The sequence below is a fragment of the Sciurus vulgaris genome (assembly GCF_902686455.1).
Source record: "Sciurus vulgaris genome assembly, chromosome: 6".
Lineage (NCBI taxonomy): Eukaryota > Metazoa > Chordata > Mammalia > Rodentia > Sciuridae > Sciurus > Sciurus vulgaris.
In genome coordinates this window covers 141,679,995-141,697,767 of record NC_136466.1, presented here as the reverse complement: position 1 = coordinate 141,697,767, position 17,773 = coordinate 141,679,995, and the positions used below count along the sequence as shown (strand labels likewise).

The following is a 17,773-nucleotide window of genomic DNA, read 5'->3' as shown; positions in this document are numbered from 1 at the left end:
TGACTGGCCCTATTGCATAATAATTATCATTTGTCTAATTAGAAGTATAAACAATTCCAGTCAATGAAAGTAGAGGCAAGTAATCAATTATAATGCAATAAAATATGCAAATTCTCCCAATGTTTAATTTTGATGAATGCAAATAATTATTTTGCACAGAAAATGTCATGTCCAATTAAAACAAAATAGTTTAATTTTTAAATAAAGGGTCATTTGTATAGAAGTGACAGTTCCAGTGTAATTATACTTACAGTTGAAAAAGTTCTACCGGTTTTAAGGAAAAATATTATGAATACTGTTTTGTTTGCTTCAAAGAGTATTTCTTTATCTCTCTCGTTGTCGTGACAGAAATTCTGGCACCAAAACAGATAAGCCATCCACAGCACTTACCAAAGTTAACAATTTATATTTTGTACAAGTGTTTATTTATTTATTTATTTATTGTGTATGAAAAAAATACTGAGACTGGCCATGGTAGTGCACACCTGTAATCCCAGTGACTCTGGAAGCTGAGGCAGGAGGATCACAAGTTTGAGGCCAGTCTCAGCAACTTAGTGAGACCCTGTCTTAAAATTTAAAAGCAAGGGATGAGGATGTGACTCACTGATCGAATGCCCTTGGGTTCAATCCTGGTACAAAAGAAGAAAAAGAAGGAGGAGGAGGAGGAGGAGGAGGAGGAGGAGGAGGAGGAGGAGAAGAATGCTGATTTGGAGGATAATTTTTAAAAATGCAAGAGCATAGACATGTTAGACCTATGTTTATACATGACATTCTATAATTTTAGGAATATCGTTAGTAATAGCCTAAATAGGCTGAGTATGGCTGTTCACACCTGTAATCTCAGCTACTTGTGAGGCTGAGGCAGGAGAATCTGAAGTTCCAGAGTCACAACTTAGTGAGACCCTGATTCAAAATATTTTTTTAAAAACCTCGTGGTATAGCTCAGAGGCAGAGCACCTGCTGAGCAAGCACAAGGCCCTGTGTTCAATTGCTAGTACCACAAAAAATGTGTGCATATATATTTGCCAGCAAGGGCAGACCAGAGAACTGTGACCTCATCTCTACCCTTGAGCACTAGCAGTTCAAGTTGCAGCCACCACTCTGCACAAGAACTCCATTCTGCATCAGCCACCACTGCCTGTAGGGACAGAACTGCTGATTCTTTTTCTTGATTTGTTGCACTGGCTAGAACTTACAGAAGAGTGACTAATGGTGTTAATGCTGAGCGTCATTTTCTTGTTCCTGCCCTCAATGGCAAAAGGTGCAACCCCTTTAGTTTAGCATTACATATTGGTGCAGAGAACGTTAGGAAAATCATCTTCAATTCATAGCTTTCTAAGAGATTAGGGTGTGTTTTAGTCAGATTTTTTGCTGCTGTGACTAAATGATCTGACCAGCACAATTATAGAGGAAGAAAGGTGTATTTGAGGGCTCACAGTTTCAGAGGTCTAAGTCCATAGAAGGCTGGCTCCATTCCTCCCGGCTCAAAGTGAGGCCGAATTGGATTAAGACTCTTACAACACAGTCAGTTCTCCTCTGAACTTTCCTGCATTGTCTTACATGTGAGCTTTTGGGGCACACCTCACATCCAAACCATAACAGATTGTTTTTTTAAATCATGTTTTTATTTTTTTAATAAAAAAGTGAAATTTGAATTTTCTCAGATCCTCTTGGTTAGAATAATCATATGCTTTTTAAAAATAATAATATATTAACATGATAGAGTAAAAGGTTTTCTGATATTTAATCTTGTATTCATGGAATTATTCATTCATGGTGAGACAACTTTAATATAGCATACATACAGGTTATGAGCACAGTTCTGCAATCTGACTGCCTAGATTAAAATCTAAGTTCTGCCTTTAACTTGGCCTCTAAAATACTCAGGATTTTCTTTGACAAAATCAAAAAGAATTACTTACATGAAAGGTGTGTGAGAATCATTTGAGATAATTCATAAAGACAGAAGTACACCATGCATAGAAACTGTGCAATGCCAATTAGTATCTATGGTCCATTACTAAGTGTTGACTTCATTACTAAGAGTCGATTTTAACTTTGTATGTACGAGTTTTGCAAGATATCTGGGTGAATTTAGCTCGGTTTTTTGTTTTGGCTGTTGGTTTTATCAGTTATCCAAATGCATCAGAAAGCTTTGTATCTTCTTCTGTACTCTATAAGGTTTTAAACATTTAAACTTCTACTCAATTAAGAAATGAAAATTCTCCTATTGACCATTAGAGTCCTCAAGTTTAAATGGAGTTCTCTAACAGCTTTTCCATTTCTCTCAAGGCTTTTATCTTTTAAAAGGTTCCATTTAAATCAATTTTAATAATTGCAACTTTTTTAGACTATCCTTTGTTACTTTATAGTAACAAGTTCAAATTTTTATGATATACTTGTAAATAATATTTTCTTATCTTTTATCTCCTTAAAATCTGTTGCTATCTTCTTTCCTGTTGCAACCTTGACTCTTGTTATTCTTCACTTTTTGACAAATTAGTCATAAGTTCATTACCATGATTCATATGGATGTTTTAGGGTTTTATCCATAAAGCAGCTCAGTAGTTTTACTCTCTAATTTATTAATTTCCATTTTTATTTTTATACTCTTCTTCCTTAGTTTCTTTTGGTTATTTTAAAATCACTTTTGTTCCAAACAAAATTGTTCCCTCATTCCATTCTTAGAGCATTTATTTTCCTTCTGTTAATTTTAAAATGAGGCATTTTTGTCTAAGGCCTATACAATTTCTCCTGAGGATAGTTTGAGCACATCTCACATTTTAAATAAATCTATTGTTTTAATGTTCTTCCTGCACATTATAGTTTTAATTTCTTCTTTAACAGAATTACTCAAAAAGAATGTTTTTAATTTTAAATACTTATACTTTGCTTATCTGTGTAAAATCAATTTCTAGTTTTGTTATATGCTTGTCAGAGAATGTAATCTGTGCAGTTTTTTCCCCTCTCCCTCTAATTGATCATTTCAGTAAGAAACCTGAAGAAAGTGGGAATCAAACATAGTAACTTAGAGAAAACGCTATTGGCCATAAAAATTATCTTTTCTTTCTTATTTTAAAACAAGCTTAGTACTCGACATAACATATAAACTATTACATACTCCCTTTTATCTGTTTATAGATGATAGTATTAGTATGTGTCTGAATGTTCAACCTAGATTAAAATATATCAACTCAAAATGCCTATTTTCATAATCTAAGCTTTTTTCCTTTTATGTAGGAGGCTTGTTTTTATACTATTATGATGGTATTATTATTATTTTAAGTAATATAATTAAAGTATTGATTAGATTTTATTTGCTGCAATTCGGATCTACTTTTGATATTTAAAGTTCTTCTATGCTTAAATTCCACCTTTATGGCTGTATCTCTTAAAATCATAACAATTCGGTTTTTTTGCAGAACATGGTTGGAGAGTGGGCCTTACCAGAAGAAATGGTTGATAAATTACCACCCTCCAACAACTCCATATTGGGCCATGTGCTTCACAGATTGGTAGAAAAATCTCTTCCTCCTCAAATGGAACCAACAGAAACTGAGTTGCCTTCATTTGCTATTAAGGGATGTTTGTTGGGGAAAACACTTAGTGGAAAAACTGCTACTCTAAAGTCTCTACAGAAAGGTAGGATTCCTTTTTCCTCCCTCCTTACTGGGTTCCATTTATACTGAGTGTAGTTACAAATGTTCATGTCTGTAGAAAACATACATGAAGCTCTGTTAATACTTTGGAAAATCTGTCATCAAAAGTTTTATAATAGTGTGATCACATAATTCATTATCCAGGCCATAGTTTTTCACTCATAAAGATGATTGAAGTACTGATAACATGCTACAATGTGGACAAATCTTTATAACATTATGCTGAGTAAAATAGGCCAGACACAAAAGATCACATAATGTATGATTCCATTTATATGAAATATACAGAATAGGCAAATCTATAGAGACAGAAACTGAATTAGTAGTTGCCATTGTACTGAGTTGATGGAAATTTTCCGTAACAAGATAGTTGTGATGGTTGTGCAACATTATGGATGTCTAAATGCCACTGAGTTGTACCCTTTAAAATGCTTAATTTTTTTATTTAGCTTTTAATTTTTTATAGACTGCATTTTGATTCATTGTACACAAATGGGGCACATTTCATTTCTATGTTTGTACACAATGCAGATTCATACCATTCATGTAATCATACATGTACATAGGGCAATGATGTCTGTCTCTTTCCACCATTTTTCATACCCCTCTCCCTCTCATTTCCTTCTACATATTCTAAAGTTCCCCCATTCTTCTCTCATTCCCCACCCCACCTCCATTATATATCATCCTCCACTTATCAGGGAAAACATTCGGCCTTTGGTTTTTTGGGCTTGGCTTATTTCACTTAGTATGATATTCTCCAATTCCATCCATTTATTTGCAAATGCCATAATATTATTCTTCTTTATGGCTGACTAGTATTGCATTGTGTATATATAACCAGAGTTTCTTTAACCATTCATCTGTTGAAGGGTATCTAGGTTGGTTCCACAATCTAGCTATTGTGAACTGAGCTGCTATAAACATTGATGTGGCTGTGTGACTATAGTTTGCTGATTTTAGGTCCTTTGGGTATAAACCGAGGAGTGGGATAACTGGGTCAAAAGGTGGGTCCATTCCAAGTTTTCTGAGGATTCTCCAAAATGCTTAATTTTATTTTATGTGAATTTGGAGAATAAAAGAAAAAGTTTAATCAAAATGACAGTTCTAGAAGGCCTAAAGGCAGTATTATGAGGTGAAGCTAGAACACAAGGGCAATGATATCAAGTTCCCATGTTAAAAGCTCTTGATAAAATTATCTTTTGTACGTTAGACTTTCCTATTCAGGTACTTTCTATTGATACTCTTGTCCAAGAAGCTATTCAAGCATTTTATGACAATGAAAAAGCCGTGGAGGCCCCACCAATTCAGAGAGAAGATGGAGAAAAGTCTCCACCCATTCCTCAGAATGACAGTAGAGAAAACCAGGCAAGTGTGATGTTAGTTTCCTTTCTGCACCTAGCACATTAGAGCTATGAAGATGAATGGAACTGTAAAGATCTTCTAGACCAGAACTCTTTTCAGTAAAGTTCCCAGAGAGTAAGTATTCGAGGTTTTGTGGACAAAGAGACAAAATTGAGGATATTATATGAGTATTTATAAAATGAAGGGGAGAAATCTTGCCCACCCCCACAGTGGATAGACCATCCACAGGAGTGGGCTCACTTGGTCCCCAGTGACTGTAAGCTGGATACATTCCCCAAAGGAGTCACTGGCCTGTAGGTGGGGGCAGGGAGAGACTGATTTATGGGGATTAAGAGAGTGATATATGAGTGTTTGGGGGAAACTCAAGAAGTTCCTAAATCCCAGACTAGGGTCCTACCACTCAGTGCCTGGCAGTTGCCAACATCAGTGTCTCCAACACATAGATGAAAACCATTGCTGGTTTTGGCAATGCACAAGGTAGGTGTGTGAGCCCTGTGGAGACAGGGTAGACAGACACCTAACATGGTTGCTAGGTTCACAGTGCTAGGCTGCTTGAGTGTTGTCCAAGAATCACATTAAAATGTCAGCTGGATTAGTTGGTCCACAGGCACAGTATGTCAACTCCTGACCTAGACTAGTAGACCTCAGTTTCAGGTAGGGATGGGGCATGTTCTCCTTGTGTTTTACTGCATCACATGCCCATCAGCATTGCATTTCATTTCCTAATTATATCAACATTCTTGGGAGTTGGTAGAGAGAAAAGAATGTAGTCCCACTTTGAGAATCACTGATATGGTCCCATACACTTATTTTATAGAGGAGACAGTAGAAACCCAAACCATGAACTCAGTTGTTCAGGGTCAGACTTGAGAATGGCTCCTCTGTCACTGGGTTCTGGATTCTCAATCCTGTGCTCTTTCCCCTATCTCATACTGTCTTGGCAATTGAATATACTAGCAAAGAGTCTAATCCAGATCATTTCTTAGGCTGCAAAATAAATAACACTTAACCATGAATTCTGAAAATAACTGTGAGAAGTTTGCTTCATTGTAAGGCTAGTTCTTCCATGTTGTGGTACTATTTCAATGTTAATTAATATAGCAATAGATAATATACACTTTTACATTTGTTTTCCCATGAACGACTATGACTAACACCTATAGGATTACTTTTTTAAGATGGTTTTCCATAAATTCTACTTTTTTCTCTGGTTCCAATTTATTTTCAAAACAGCAGTCACTGTATTTTACATAAAAATTGAATTCAGAAGACAGATCTTGTCATAGGTTATTGTTTGTTTCTAAATGTGCAATTATCATCAAATTGTATTTGTTTCTAGAAATCATCATTTAGGAATGAAACTTCAATCCCCTTTAATGCCATTAATATTATAGATAAATTACTATATTCTTGACTCTTAAAGAAATAAAATCAGGAAGATTATGAAACTATAACAATTAAAATCTCTCACTGTATGTGTTTTCTTCTTGAAGGATCCACAAAATGTGTTTTCAACTGGACCAGTTTCAGTTGAAGAATCACCAAAAACAAAAGGTGAAGATGTACCCAGTAAGTAAGCTATCCAAACACCCACCCACATTTATATAAGAGAGACATAGACAAACAGTAAGAGCCCATGAGTGTGAGCACAAATGTGCTTTCAGGGAAAGAGACATGAGGAGATTTGCATAGTTGTCTATGTGATCCATGCTGTCCATGTCGATGGCCAAGGCAGCCCTGATGTACAACTGAGGATAAAGATGAAAATTACAACAGAATCCTTTTACAGGACTTCAAATGGTTGCTCAATTTTGCAGCTGTTATGCAAACAGCCAGCGCCCATCATTTTTACCCTTCCTGGCATCTCAGCTGTTTCTTCTCAGATCTGTGTGTGAGTTCTGTTGGGGTACTCTGTGTGTACTGCTTTGCACAATATTCAGGAAGGCTGCAGATTCTGGTCCCTTCAACCCACATGGACAGTGGGTTGTTTTAAAAAAAACTAATAGTATTCTCTGCCTTGGATAGAATCACAGAACCAAGCTTCTCAATCCTAACAAAAGTTATTTCCCTTGGGATCTGGACAGAAGTCTTTCAGATCCTTTCGAGAACCATTGAAGGAAAACAACTTTATTCTCTTTTCTATCTGTGCTAGAGAAAGCTTTGCCATATTCAATGGTTTCCTCAGATTCTAGCATAAAACTTGGATCCTTCTATGTTGTCATTATTGCTTGCCTCCACTGAACACTGCATTGATTTACTATGTAGTAGCATGCAACTGCCCCACAGCAGGTAGTTTTTCCATTTTTAAAAGAATATTATCAGTTCCTTCTTCCAGTTATTTTACTTCTTTTTTTAACAAAACATTTCTTTGTGGTTCTGGGAATAGAACCCAGGGCCTCACCTGTGCTGGACAAAGCTGTACCACTGAGCAACATGCCAACTATTTTATTTGCTAGGTAATTTTAATTGATTTTTAAAACTGCAATAGATAGTTTATGATATATTTTATTTGAAGGCCAATGAGCTATAAAACTTTGAAAATTTTTTAAATAAAATTTAACTAAAACCCCTTATAACTTCTAGAGTTGTCTGCTTTTAAATGTGTTTATTACCTATAACATGATAATCCAGGAAAATAAAAGTGCACTGAATTAGCATTTTAACAAAGTTTTAAAAGAAACTTGACTTGTTTTCTAAAAAGAGAACTCAAATTGTGTTAAAGTATTTCTAGTGATATTGTTATGAGCCCCAGTCAGAGAGGAAAGAAGGAATGAAAGAAGTAAGGAAGAAAAGAATCTTAAGCCCTAAGTTTTCAATTCTGCAAGTATTTCAATAAAATTAATACAGTTCTATTAAAATAGGTTGGAAATCATAATCTAGACATATCTATATAGAACTGATATATCCCTTATTACCATTAAGAAAAAATAGATTATCTACAAATAAGACACTGGGTAATATAGAATCTTTTACGTATACAAGCCATTCTATAAATAGGACATTGGTCAAATATCACATCTGGGATGCTGGGACAAATGAATTTGAAATGAAAGCAAAGCCATGCTGTTTTATATGAGGCACAGCTGCCTCTGGTAGTCCTTGAAATCAAAACCACAGGGGGTCAAATACTCACATGGTTATTAGATGTAAATTCTAGAAGTTTGTTCTTACTACTGTTCTATTGCCAGGCACCAATACTAATAATACATCAAATGCTGAAGAGGTCAAGTCAAGCGATACTTTCTCAACAGTAAGTATCATAATCTAATTTTGACTACTAGTGTATTAAAATGTGTCATAATTCTTGGTCTTTTAGTGTATTTTCAAATGGAATGAACTAGTAATGTTCTCTTTGATTTAAAGTTAAATCTGATTAAAAGTTTATATTATAATTATTCTTTATACAGCAGTAGAAATTTCTATTCAGTTTTGCCAAGTAAAAAGTATACATGTACTTCTTTAAATTTTAGTCTTACAAAAATTTATTTTGGGGTATTTCCTTTAGCACTTAATTTATGTCTTATTTTCCTCTTGCACTCTTTATTTTTAAGAGATTTCCAGAATTTTTCCTTAGCATTGTTGATGAGTCCACAAACTTTTTATTAATCTTCCCCAAAATGTAGACAATAATTCACTCAACATTGTTTCTAATGGGAGCTTATATTTCAATAAATAGAATTACTTTTCTATATATGGAAGCATTTTTATCATAAAATAGAATGACCTGATTAATCAAGTAGGAGTTCCCTTTCTTCATTTTTATTACCTTTGATTACTTTTATTATGTATTTAATTATAAAAAATTAGTATTTTAGATTTCAAAACTTATTAAAGGTAGAAAAAATTGGAGGAGGTGTATACCAAACTATTAACATGATGACAGGATGGTAAATGGGTTTAGAAAAAACAATAAAAGGGAGAGTTAAACTTTTTATTCTGTGTATTCACAATAAGAATTAGCAGAAAAACAGAGTTTATTTTTGTAATTATATTTATATATTTACAAATACTCCAAATATCATATTCAATTCAATTCAAAGAGCACACTTTTTTCTGTGCCCTCTTTCAATTATTCAGGACACATCTGTGAACAAAAAGGACAGAGTTCCCTGCCCTTATGAAGTCCACATTCTAATATAGGGAGATAGATAACCATAAGTCATAAAGAAACCACAAATGATAAGTAAAGAGACCACATATTACGTTAGATGGCAGTAAGTATCAAGAGGACACTAGGGTAGGATAGAGTAAGGGGCATCAGGAGCACAAACCATAGGGCAAGGGACAGAGGGAAGGGTACTACTTTAAATGAGGAGGGTCTCCTTGATATAAAGAGATCCAAGCAAATGGAAAGAGGTGAGAGAATTGACCAACTGGAACTGGGGAAGCATTCCAGGCACAATGAATTGGTGGACAGTGAACTACAGCCATTAGGCCGGAAGGTGTCTGGCCATCAGGGCGAGAGAGTAGTTAGGGATGAAGTGAGAGATGAGTGAGAAGGCCCAAGTTAGGGCTTTCCAGGGAATTATTGTGCTATTTGGCATGAAAGGGTGTTGAGAGAGATATAATATCATATGATATAAAATACTGATTCTGGTGACTGATTTAAGAATAGATTCTAGAGAAGCCCCTGTTTCAGTGATACCACATAACTAATCCTCCTACAAATAATAATTGTATATCTTTACAAAATATAAAAGATAATAATGTTCAGGTCAAAGGGAAACAGAAAAAGCAAAGCAGCCAACAAGCAAGCAGCAAAAACCAGACAGTGAAAGAGAGCTACGCTAAGCAAGAGCTGTGTAAATGCAGATTTCCCGGGGGGCATACCCACTATGCATGGCACAACCCCTGTGCATGGCATGAATGACTAGAGCTTGCTCAGAAAGCTCTACCCTTCTGATTGAAAGTATTGGAGAATGATGGTCAGGATGCCAGAGCAGCTGAATACTAAAGAGGAAGATGTTGGAAGGGAGAGAACCCCGAAAGGAGAGTCTCATATTCTATGTACAAATGATCCTTAAATGCTTCCCTAACTCCAGAATTGTGCTAAATGCTCAGTCTTCCTCAGGAAGCATGACCATTTAAGTGCTTTTTCTTCCAAACATTTTGAATCTGACTTTTAAATTAGCTGTATTTTTCCATTCATTGTTTCTTTTCACAGCTTTCTGTGCGAGCTCAGCTTGGTGAAAAATCAGAGCAGTTGCTGAAAAAAGGAAAGAGCATTCCGGACAAATTACTGGTTAATATCATGGTAAATGCTATTAAGTATGTATTGCTTTTCTTTTTCTCTTGTATCTATTAAATATTTTCTTTATTGCACAAAGATATATCAAGAATAATATAGTAATGTGGATTTTTGTTTTTAATATCTAGGATATTCAAATTTACAGTAATATAAATTTACATAGATTTGCATGCCTAGTTTCACTTCCTCCCCTTACTAACCTTGACTTCTTTCACCTAAATGTATATATGGGCCAGATTCAATTACCTTTGGGGAAGTCAAGGAGATGGATTATTGAAAAAGCAATGGGACAAACTATGGAGAGAGGAGATTATAACTGTGCAGCCACAGGCAACTGCACTTCCTCATTTTGTGTTTCAGAAAGACAGGTTAGGAACTGGGCCAGGGATGGAAAACTGGACAGTGCCAGGCAGGACATTAGTGGGGGCACTGGCCAGAATATCCACATTGTTCTCTGTGTGCACAGAGATGCTATGTGGGAGAGGATAAAGAAAAAGAAAGTCAAAGTAATCTGTTGATTTGGATTCTCTGTACTCTTTTTCCAAGAAGGAAGACTTTTCTTCAGCCTTCCTTTGTTAAAACAGAAAAAGGAGAAATTAAAAGAAGCCATTGGAGGTTAGATGATCCATATAAATAAATGAGGTCATGCAGGGTGGAAAAAAGTTCAGTAGGTTCCTGTGAACGAGCTGGAGAGCTTAGAGTGGTGAGGAAATAGAATCAGTTAGCTGTGCTATGGGGGAAGCCTTAAGACAAACAAGGGCCTGGCACAGAGGCACACACCTGTAATCCCAGTCACTCTGGAAGATGAGGCAAGAGGAGCTCAAGTTCAAAGTCAGCAACAGCAATAGTGAGGTGCTAAGAAGCTCAAGATGGGGCTGGGGATGTGGCTCAGTGGTCAAGTGTCCCTGAGTTCAATCTCCAGTACCCACCCCCAAAAAGAAAGACAAACAAGGAAGGAGATATTAGAGAAGGTTTACTATGTGCTTGGAATAATTTCTTCCTTAGTGTTTTCTTCAAAGGCTACATTGAAGATTTAAGTTGCTTCAGACATGATGTATCTAGAAATCGGACAATAGGGCTGCTGTCAAAGCTTAAAGCATTCTAATAGTTGTGTAAGATATCTTAGCTGGGCACAGTGGCACACACCTGCAATTCCAGTGACTTGGGAGGCTGAAGCAGGAGTTTTGCAAGTTCAAAGCCAGTCTCAGCAACTTAGCAAGGCCCTAAGCAACTTAGCAAAACCTGTCTCAAAATAAAAAGGGCTGGGGAATGTAGCTCAGTGGTTAAGCGCCCCTGGGTTCAATCTCTGGTACCTGCATCCCGCATCCCTCCCTTACAAAAAAAAAAAAAAAAAAATCTTAAAACTGATATAATTTTACCCAGGGAACTTTCTGTTCAAAGAAAAAAAATGGAAATGAAAAGCCTCAAACATAAAACAGATCTTCACTTTGGCTTCAGTAGAACTGGAGGACCTACACCCCATTGCCACGATTCCATTGCCCTCCACCACCACCAGCATCCCACTGCCCTGGCAGCACCTCTAGAGGATGGGCACTAGTTCGAAATCCTGTGATTTAGCCCAGTGATGAAAGGGACCAAGTTGTTCCAGTTATGCATCTGACTAGTGATGCAGCCTGAGCCAAAGCCCTGGTCTCCTGACACCCTAGCATCTTGTATCCCCACTCCACAACTGAAATGATGTGGCTCTGACCTCCTCCTCTCTCTGAGGAGGCTCCTAAGATGGTGAGAACCCCGGTCCTGGAAAGGTACTCAAGGAAATTCTCCTCTTCATCATAGGCCATGCATCTATAAATTCAATCAATGCAAAGTGCTTCACCACACTCTGGAATAGTAAAATGCAGTCTTTTCCTGTTCTTCATTACCTAATTGGGGAGCAGGTGGTAACTTGAAGGAAGTTTGATACTGTGCAAGAATCACTGGATTGGGGGTTATTAGTAGTTTTATGCCTTTGAACAAAGTAATGAAGTGTTTTTACACTTCTTCCTCGCCAAATGGTCAGAAGGATCACCTACAGGCACCAAAGCAGAATTAGAAACCTCTGAAAAGGGGATTCTACTATTCAATATGAGTTCTAACAGAGAATGAAATGAAACCATACCTTTTAATTCAAAGGCCAAAATCTCAATTTTGTATAATTTAGGGTTTTAGAAGAAGAAAGTTGAAGTCAATGCCATTTTCGCATTATTTTCCAATTGCAAACTGAAGTAATAATTCTTAGAATTCTCTATAGAAGACATTGTACTGAGTGGAAAAATCCAGGAAATGCTTCTTATCCTTCAGTAACTTACAATCTAATTGAAATTAAAAAAAAAAAAACTCACTTGAATTTTTCTAAGTTGAGAATATTTTTCTTGTATGGGGACATGAATGCAAGTTAAAGGAGTTGAATCAGGCTGTTGTGACCAGGCAAGAGCGAGAGGGGGTAGGAAGAATGCTCCAGATTGGCAGCACAGAGTAGCCAGTATGTGCTGAACCCTGTGCTAGGTTTATTAAATGAATGCTTTCAGCTCATCCTCACAACCACCCTGTGAGGGATGTTGTCACCCATTATACAGATAGAATACTGAGGTGCCATAGCAGAACATTCTATGAACATAAGCTAGAAAATGCAATTCACACATAACAGTGAGGAGATGAGTATGTTTAAGTAAATATTCAAAACTGTGAAAGATAGGAAGTCATTTAGAAGTTAAGTTGTGGCCAGTTGGTTTTAAGTACCATGTTAAGGCCTCTGAAGTTGACTTGGAGGGCGGCAGGGTCCCACAGAAGGATTTTAAGCAAGTGAGTGATACTAGCACATAAGTAAACCTAATCTTTTAACTGTAAAGTAATGAAATCCTTGCAGTAGGTTATTGTGGAATTGAAAGAAAAAACAAGGATCATTTTATTATTTGCCAAGTACTTGTGTCTATCAAACTGTTAATGCATTTTTCTGCTTCAATCTAGTGAGATACCTGTAAATCAAGGCTGGATCCTTGATGGCTTTCCAATGACATTCACCCAAGCACAGCTTCTGGAGGAAGCTCTCACGGGCTACAACAGGAGCCTCCTGGAAAAGGAGGCAAAGAAAACACAAATATCCACACTGGCCACTGATCCTACAGCTTCCAAGGAAGTACCTTCTCCCACTTCTGCGTTTGATTTTGTCATATTATTAGATATTTCAGATACTTTCTCACTGAGTCGCAAGAATGATATTATAGGTAAGTCAGATACCTTTTTTATTTTTTACACTCTTTTTAAAACATTTTTGTTAGTGAATCATAGTTAAACATTATATTGGGATTCATTGACATAATCATACAGACATGGGATATAACTTGCTTCATTTTAGTCCTTGGTACTTCCTCTTTCCTTCCTCTCCTCCTTCCCACTGATCCCCTTCCTCTCTTCTTCTGGCCTTCCTTCTACTTATTTATTGGTTTTCTAATTGCTGATATATATATATATATATATATATATATATATAAACTTTTTTTTTTTTGGTGCTGGGGATTGAACCCAGGGCCTTGTGCATGCTAGACTCTACCAACTTACCAACTGAGCTATCCCCAGTCATGCTGCTATATATATAAAGCTGGAATTCACTCTGACATATTCATATATGTTCATGGTAAAATTTGGTAAATTTCATTCTGTATTTCTTCCCTTTTCCCATCCCTCATCCCTCCCCCTCTATCTCCTTCCTGTAGTCCACTGATCTCCCTTCTATTTTGATAGAATCCCCTTTCTTTTTTTTCCCCTTATTTTGCTGTAGTTTCATTTTTTACAACCTGTTTTTGTTTTTGTTTTTTTTTACAAGAAGGAATCCAGTTTAGCCTTTCAAAGACTGATCTAGCTGAGCATATCTGCCTCTTGCTTTGACCCTTAGCATCCAGCACCACAGGACAAGCTTGGAACTAAAGGAGAACACCAGACTGACTGCTGGCATCTCACTGCTGGCCACTCACCTGACACAGAGCCTCCCTTCATTTGGTTTAAAGTGCAGGGCTGGGGTTGTAGCTCCGTGGTAGGGTGCTTGCTAGGACATGTGAGGCATTGGGTTTGATCCTCAGCATCCCATAAAAATAAATAAAATAAAGGTATTGTTTCCATCTACAACTAAAAAATATATTATTTAAAAACTGAGTATACAGCAGTGTTCATAACTTCAAAAATCCATCTGCACTTTTCATATTCAAAGATCTACAGTTAAAAAAGTGTTCTTTCATGTCTTTTTCTATTTTTCTCTCTTAGAATTTAAAATTTGAATGACTTTTAAAAGATATTTTTGTCAATTTTCTCCTTTATCTAAAGCAAGATTCCACCTAAACTATTTTAGATAGATAAAAGGGTATGTGTCTAAAATACCTTGTTCGCCGACATATTCATTTAGTTTATATCAATGCTTACTAAGTGCCAGACATTGTGCTAGGCACTGGTAACAGACCTATAAAGAGAGATGGGTCCCTCCTTCAAAGAGTGTAGTGGAAATTATAGTCAAGGAACCAAGAGATTATGGCATGGAGTTGTGCTAACTGAGATGGTAGCCACTGGTGACATGTGACTATTTACATTAATTTAAACAAATAAATGAACACTGTAGTTCCTCAGTCACACCAGTCATAATTTATGAACTGGTGTGGCTAGTACTTACCAGATTGACAGCATTGACAGAGAATTTTTGCTTCCTATTGGACAGCCCTAATATACAGGGATGGGGGCCAAAATGGTAAATAGTAAATATTTACCTAATATTTATATAAAGTGTCAGGCACTGATAATATAGAAATGAAAGGTCAGTCCCCAGTCTCCACAGTTTATGGGTAATGTGAAGAAAAAATAATTATGATAATGTAGTTTGTTATATGCTGTAACAGAGGTGCCTGGCATGGGGAGAAGTTAGCTCAACCAAAACAAGGAACAAACTAGAGAGAAAGAATTTGCATGGCTTAGCAAGTGAGCACAAATTGTTTATGTAGAGAACAGCAAGAACCTCATTAGGACTGAGAACTGACAGCAAGGTCTGCTGGAAAGTAGGCAGGGACCAGTTCAGACTCTGGTACCAAGCTTAGTTGTTCAGACTCTATCCTGAAGCTCTATGAAGCCACCAGATGACATTTAAACACAGGTCTATTGCACTTAGATATGCTTTTTATAATGATAATTCTGGCTGCAGTGTGGATGATGAATCAGAAAGGGAGTGAGACTGGAAGCAATTACATGAGTTAGAAAATTATCATTTTAAAAATAACCCATTAAGACAGCAGCAAGAGGCAAGGGAATAACAGTCAGATTCAACTGATATTTAGGGGGTAAACTTGGGGAGACCAGGATAACTTTGTTTCTGATTTGTCCAAAGTTTTGAATGGTGATAACATTCACTTAGATAGTATAGAAAGAAACACCCAGAATTTCTTTTGGGACATGTTGATCTTGAAGTGCCCATGGGACAATTAAGGTAAGATGTTCTAAAACCTGTTCTATAAATGGTGCTAGACATCAGGAGGGAAGTGTGGACTAAAATATTCTAAGTCAAAGAGAATCATCTAGGGAGAATGCATGAGAAAAAGATCTGTGGTGATACAAAAACATCAGAATTTAATGTGGAGATCAAAGGAAAAGTGCTTAGAAGCAACAGCTAGAGCAAAAGCAAGTCAGGGAGCATAGTGTCTCCTAAGCAAAAGGAGGACAGATTTTCAAAACAGGTGTTGTCCAAACTCCCTCCCAGACCAGACTGGGCCAGGGTGTTGGAACCCAGTCACTAGGATCCAGTGCATTGTGCTGGATCATCACAATTAGTTTATTTTTCTTCACAATACCCATAACCTATGGAGACTGGGGACTGGCCTTTCATTTCTTTATTATCAGTGTGCAGAAGCCTGAAGAACAACATCACAGAGAAGCACACTACATTCAAAACCAGGTGGGCTGCAGAGCATCAATCCATCTAGGACGGGGCTGAGAACAGTGGTCCAAACCAACACCAACAGGCAGGAGACCAGAATGACCTAAGGAGAGGGAAAGACACTGTTAAGACAACCATGTCCGAACCTAAGAGCAAGAGGCTGCTCTGGCTGTTCAGCAGTGCTCTGGCCTGGGATCAGTCTGAGGAAAGGTAGTGGTGTGTGGGTCACTTGATGACAGGCAGTGGAAGGTTCTGAATTCAGGTGCTGAATGCTTGCCCTTTGTATCCAGTGGTGACTGAAATGAGACATGAGGGGCTTCCAGGGGTGATAAAGTTTGTTTCTTGTTCTGGATGGTGACTATTTTCATTTTATGAATTCATCAAGTTCTTTATTTATATATGCATTCTTTTTTGAGCAGATACAATTGAATAAAGAGTACAAAAACTAAATAGTCTAAAATCTGGAATCACAATGACTAGAATCAAATTTCTTTACTACTACATACAAATTTGTGCAGTTCGGGGACAATTATAGAACCTCAATCCTGTTTTTCTATGAATATAAAATAATATGTGTAAGAGCATTTAAGAATTATGTGCCAAATTCTACCTATTTATGCTACAGAGAAATCAATTAAGATAAGACTGAAACATATCCACTGACTTTGGCATTTCCAATGACCAGAATGAGAACTATTTCATTGGCATGGGGGGTGGTGATGGATTATAGCAGGTTGAGGCACAAATCGGAGGTGGGAAGGTAGAGAGTGTGAGTGGAGATAACTACCAAGAAGTTTATATTTAAAAGAAAGAGCATGGTGATAGGGTAGTTTGTTTTTTGTTCTCTCTCTCTCTCTCTCTCTCTCTCTCTCTCTCTCTCTCTATATATATATATATATATATATATATATATATATATATATATAGTTTAGGAAAGGGTGCATGTATACGAAAGACCTCAGATGATTTTTTTGAGCCAGGGAATCAGTTACATATTAGTTATAGTTATGTATTCTTTTCATAGATGTCTACCATAGATGTCCCCTACATCTATGGGAAGAGAGGAAGACTTCATCTAAGGCTGGTGTAACAGAAGGACACAGAAATTGAAGTGGTTAGGTGGAGAGAGAAGTTGACTTGTTCACCTGTGCAATTTAGGCCTGCTAGGAACTAAAGATAGGATAATACCAGTCGATTTGGGGGGGAAATATAGGAATTTAGGAACTGAATGCTGTTGGAAAGCTATGTTAGTTACACAGGAGTGTTAGATGAACCAGAGTTTGTGGTAGGAGTATAGGTCCTTTAATTGCAAAGATGGAGCTGTCCAGAGCCATTACAGAATACAGTGACCTTGGTAGTGAGTGCTGCAAGTAGAAAGAGGGACAGGGCAATGACTGGGTAGCATTGGGAGAGATAGGAACTGATCCATTTGCTGAAGGCTTTGGCAAATGTGAGGTAGTGACCATGAGATACTACGTGATAACATCTCCTGAGAAGAGCTCCCACAATTTTCTTCAATCAAGCATTCTGTAGAAGGGGAACAGCTGATTGCTATGCCCTGTGATGGCCCTTGATTATCTCAAATGCTATTAA

At 36.9% G+C, this 17,773-nt stretch overlaps 1 protein-coding gene across 1 annotated transcript in view; it reads left to right on the top strand.

Moving 5' to 3' along the window:
* Positions 1–17,773, top strand: part of SPEF2 (sperm flagellar 2) — a 182,335-nt gene that overhangs the window by 66,894 nt on the left and 97,668 nt on the right. Inside the window, exons 11-16 of the mRNA XM_079145179.1 lie at positions 3,423–3,642; positions 4,873–5,060; positions 6,518–6,593; positions 8,213–8,274; positions 10,189–10,292; positions 13,240–13,496. Of these exons, the coding sequence (XP_079001305.1) occupies positions 3,423–3,642; positions 4,873–5,060; positions 6,518–6,593; positions 8,213–8,274; positions 10,189–10,292; positions 13,240–13,496 (907 nt within the window). The remainder of the gene's footprint in view (positions 1–3,422; positions 3,643–4,872; positions 5,061–6,517; positions 6,594–8,212; positions 8,275–10,188; positions 10,293–13,239; positions 13,497–17,773) is intronic.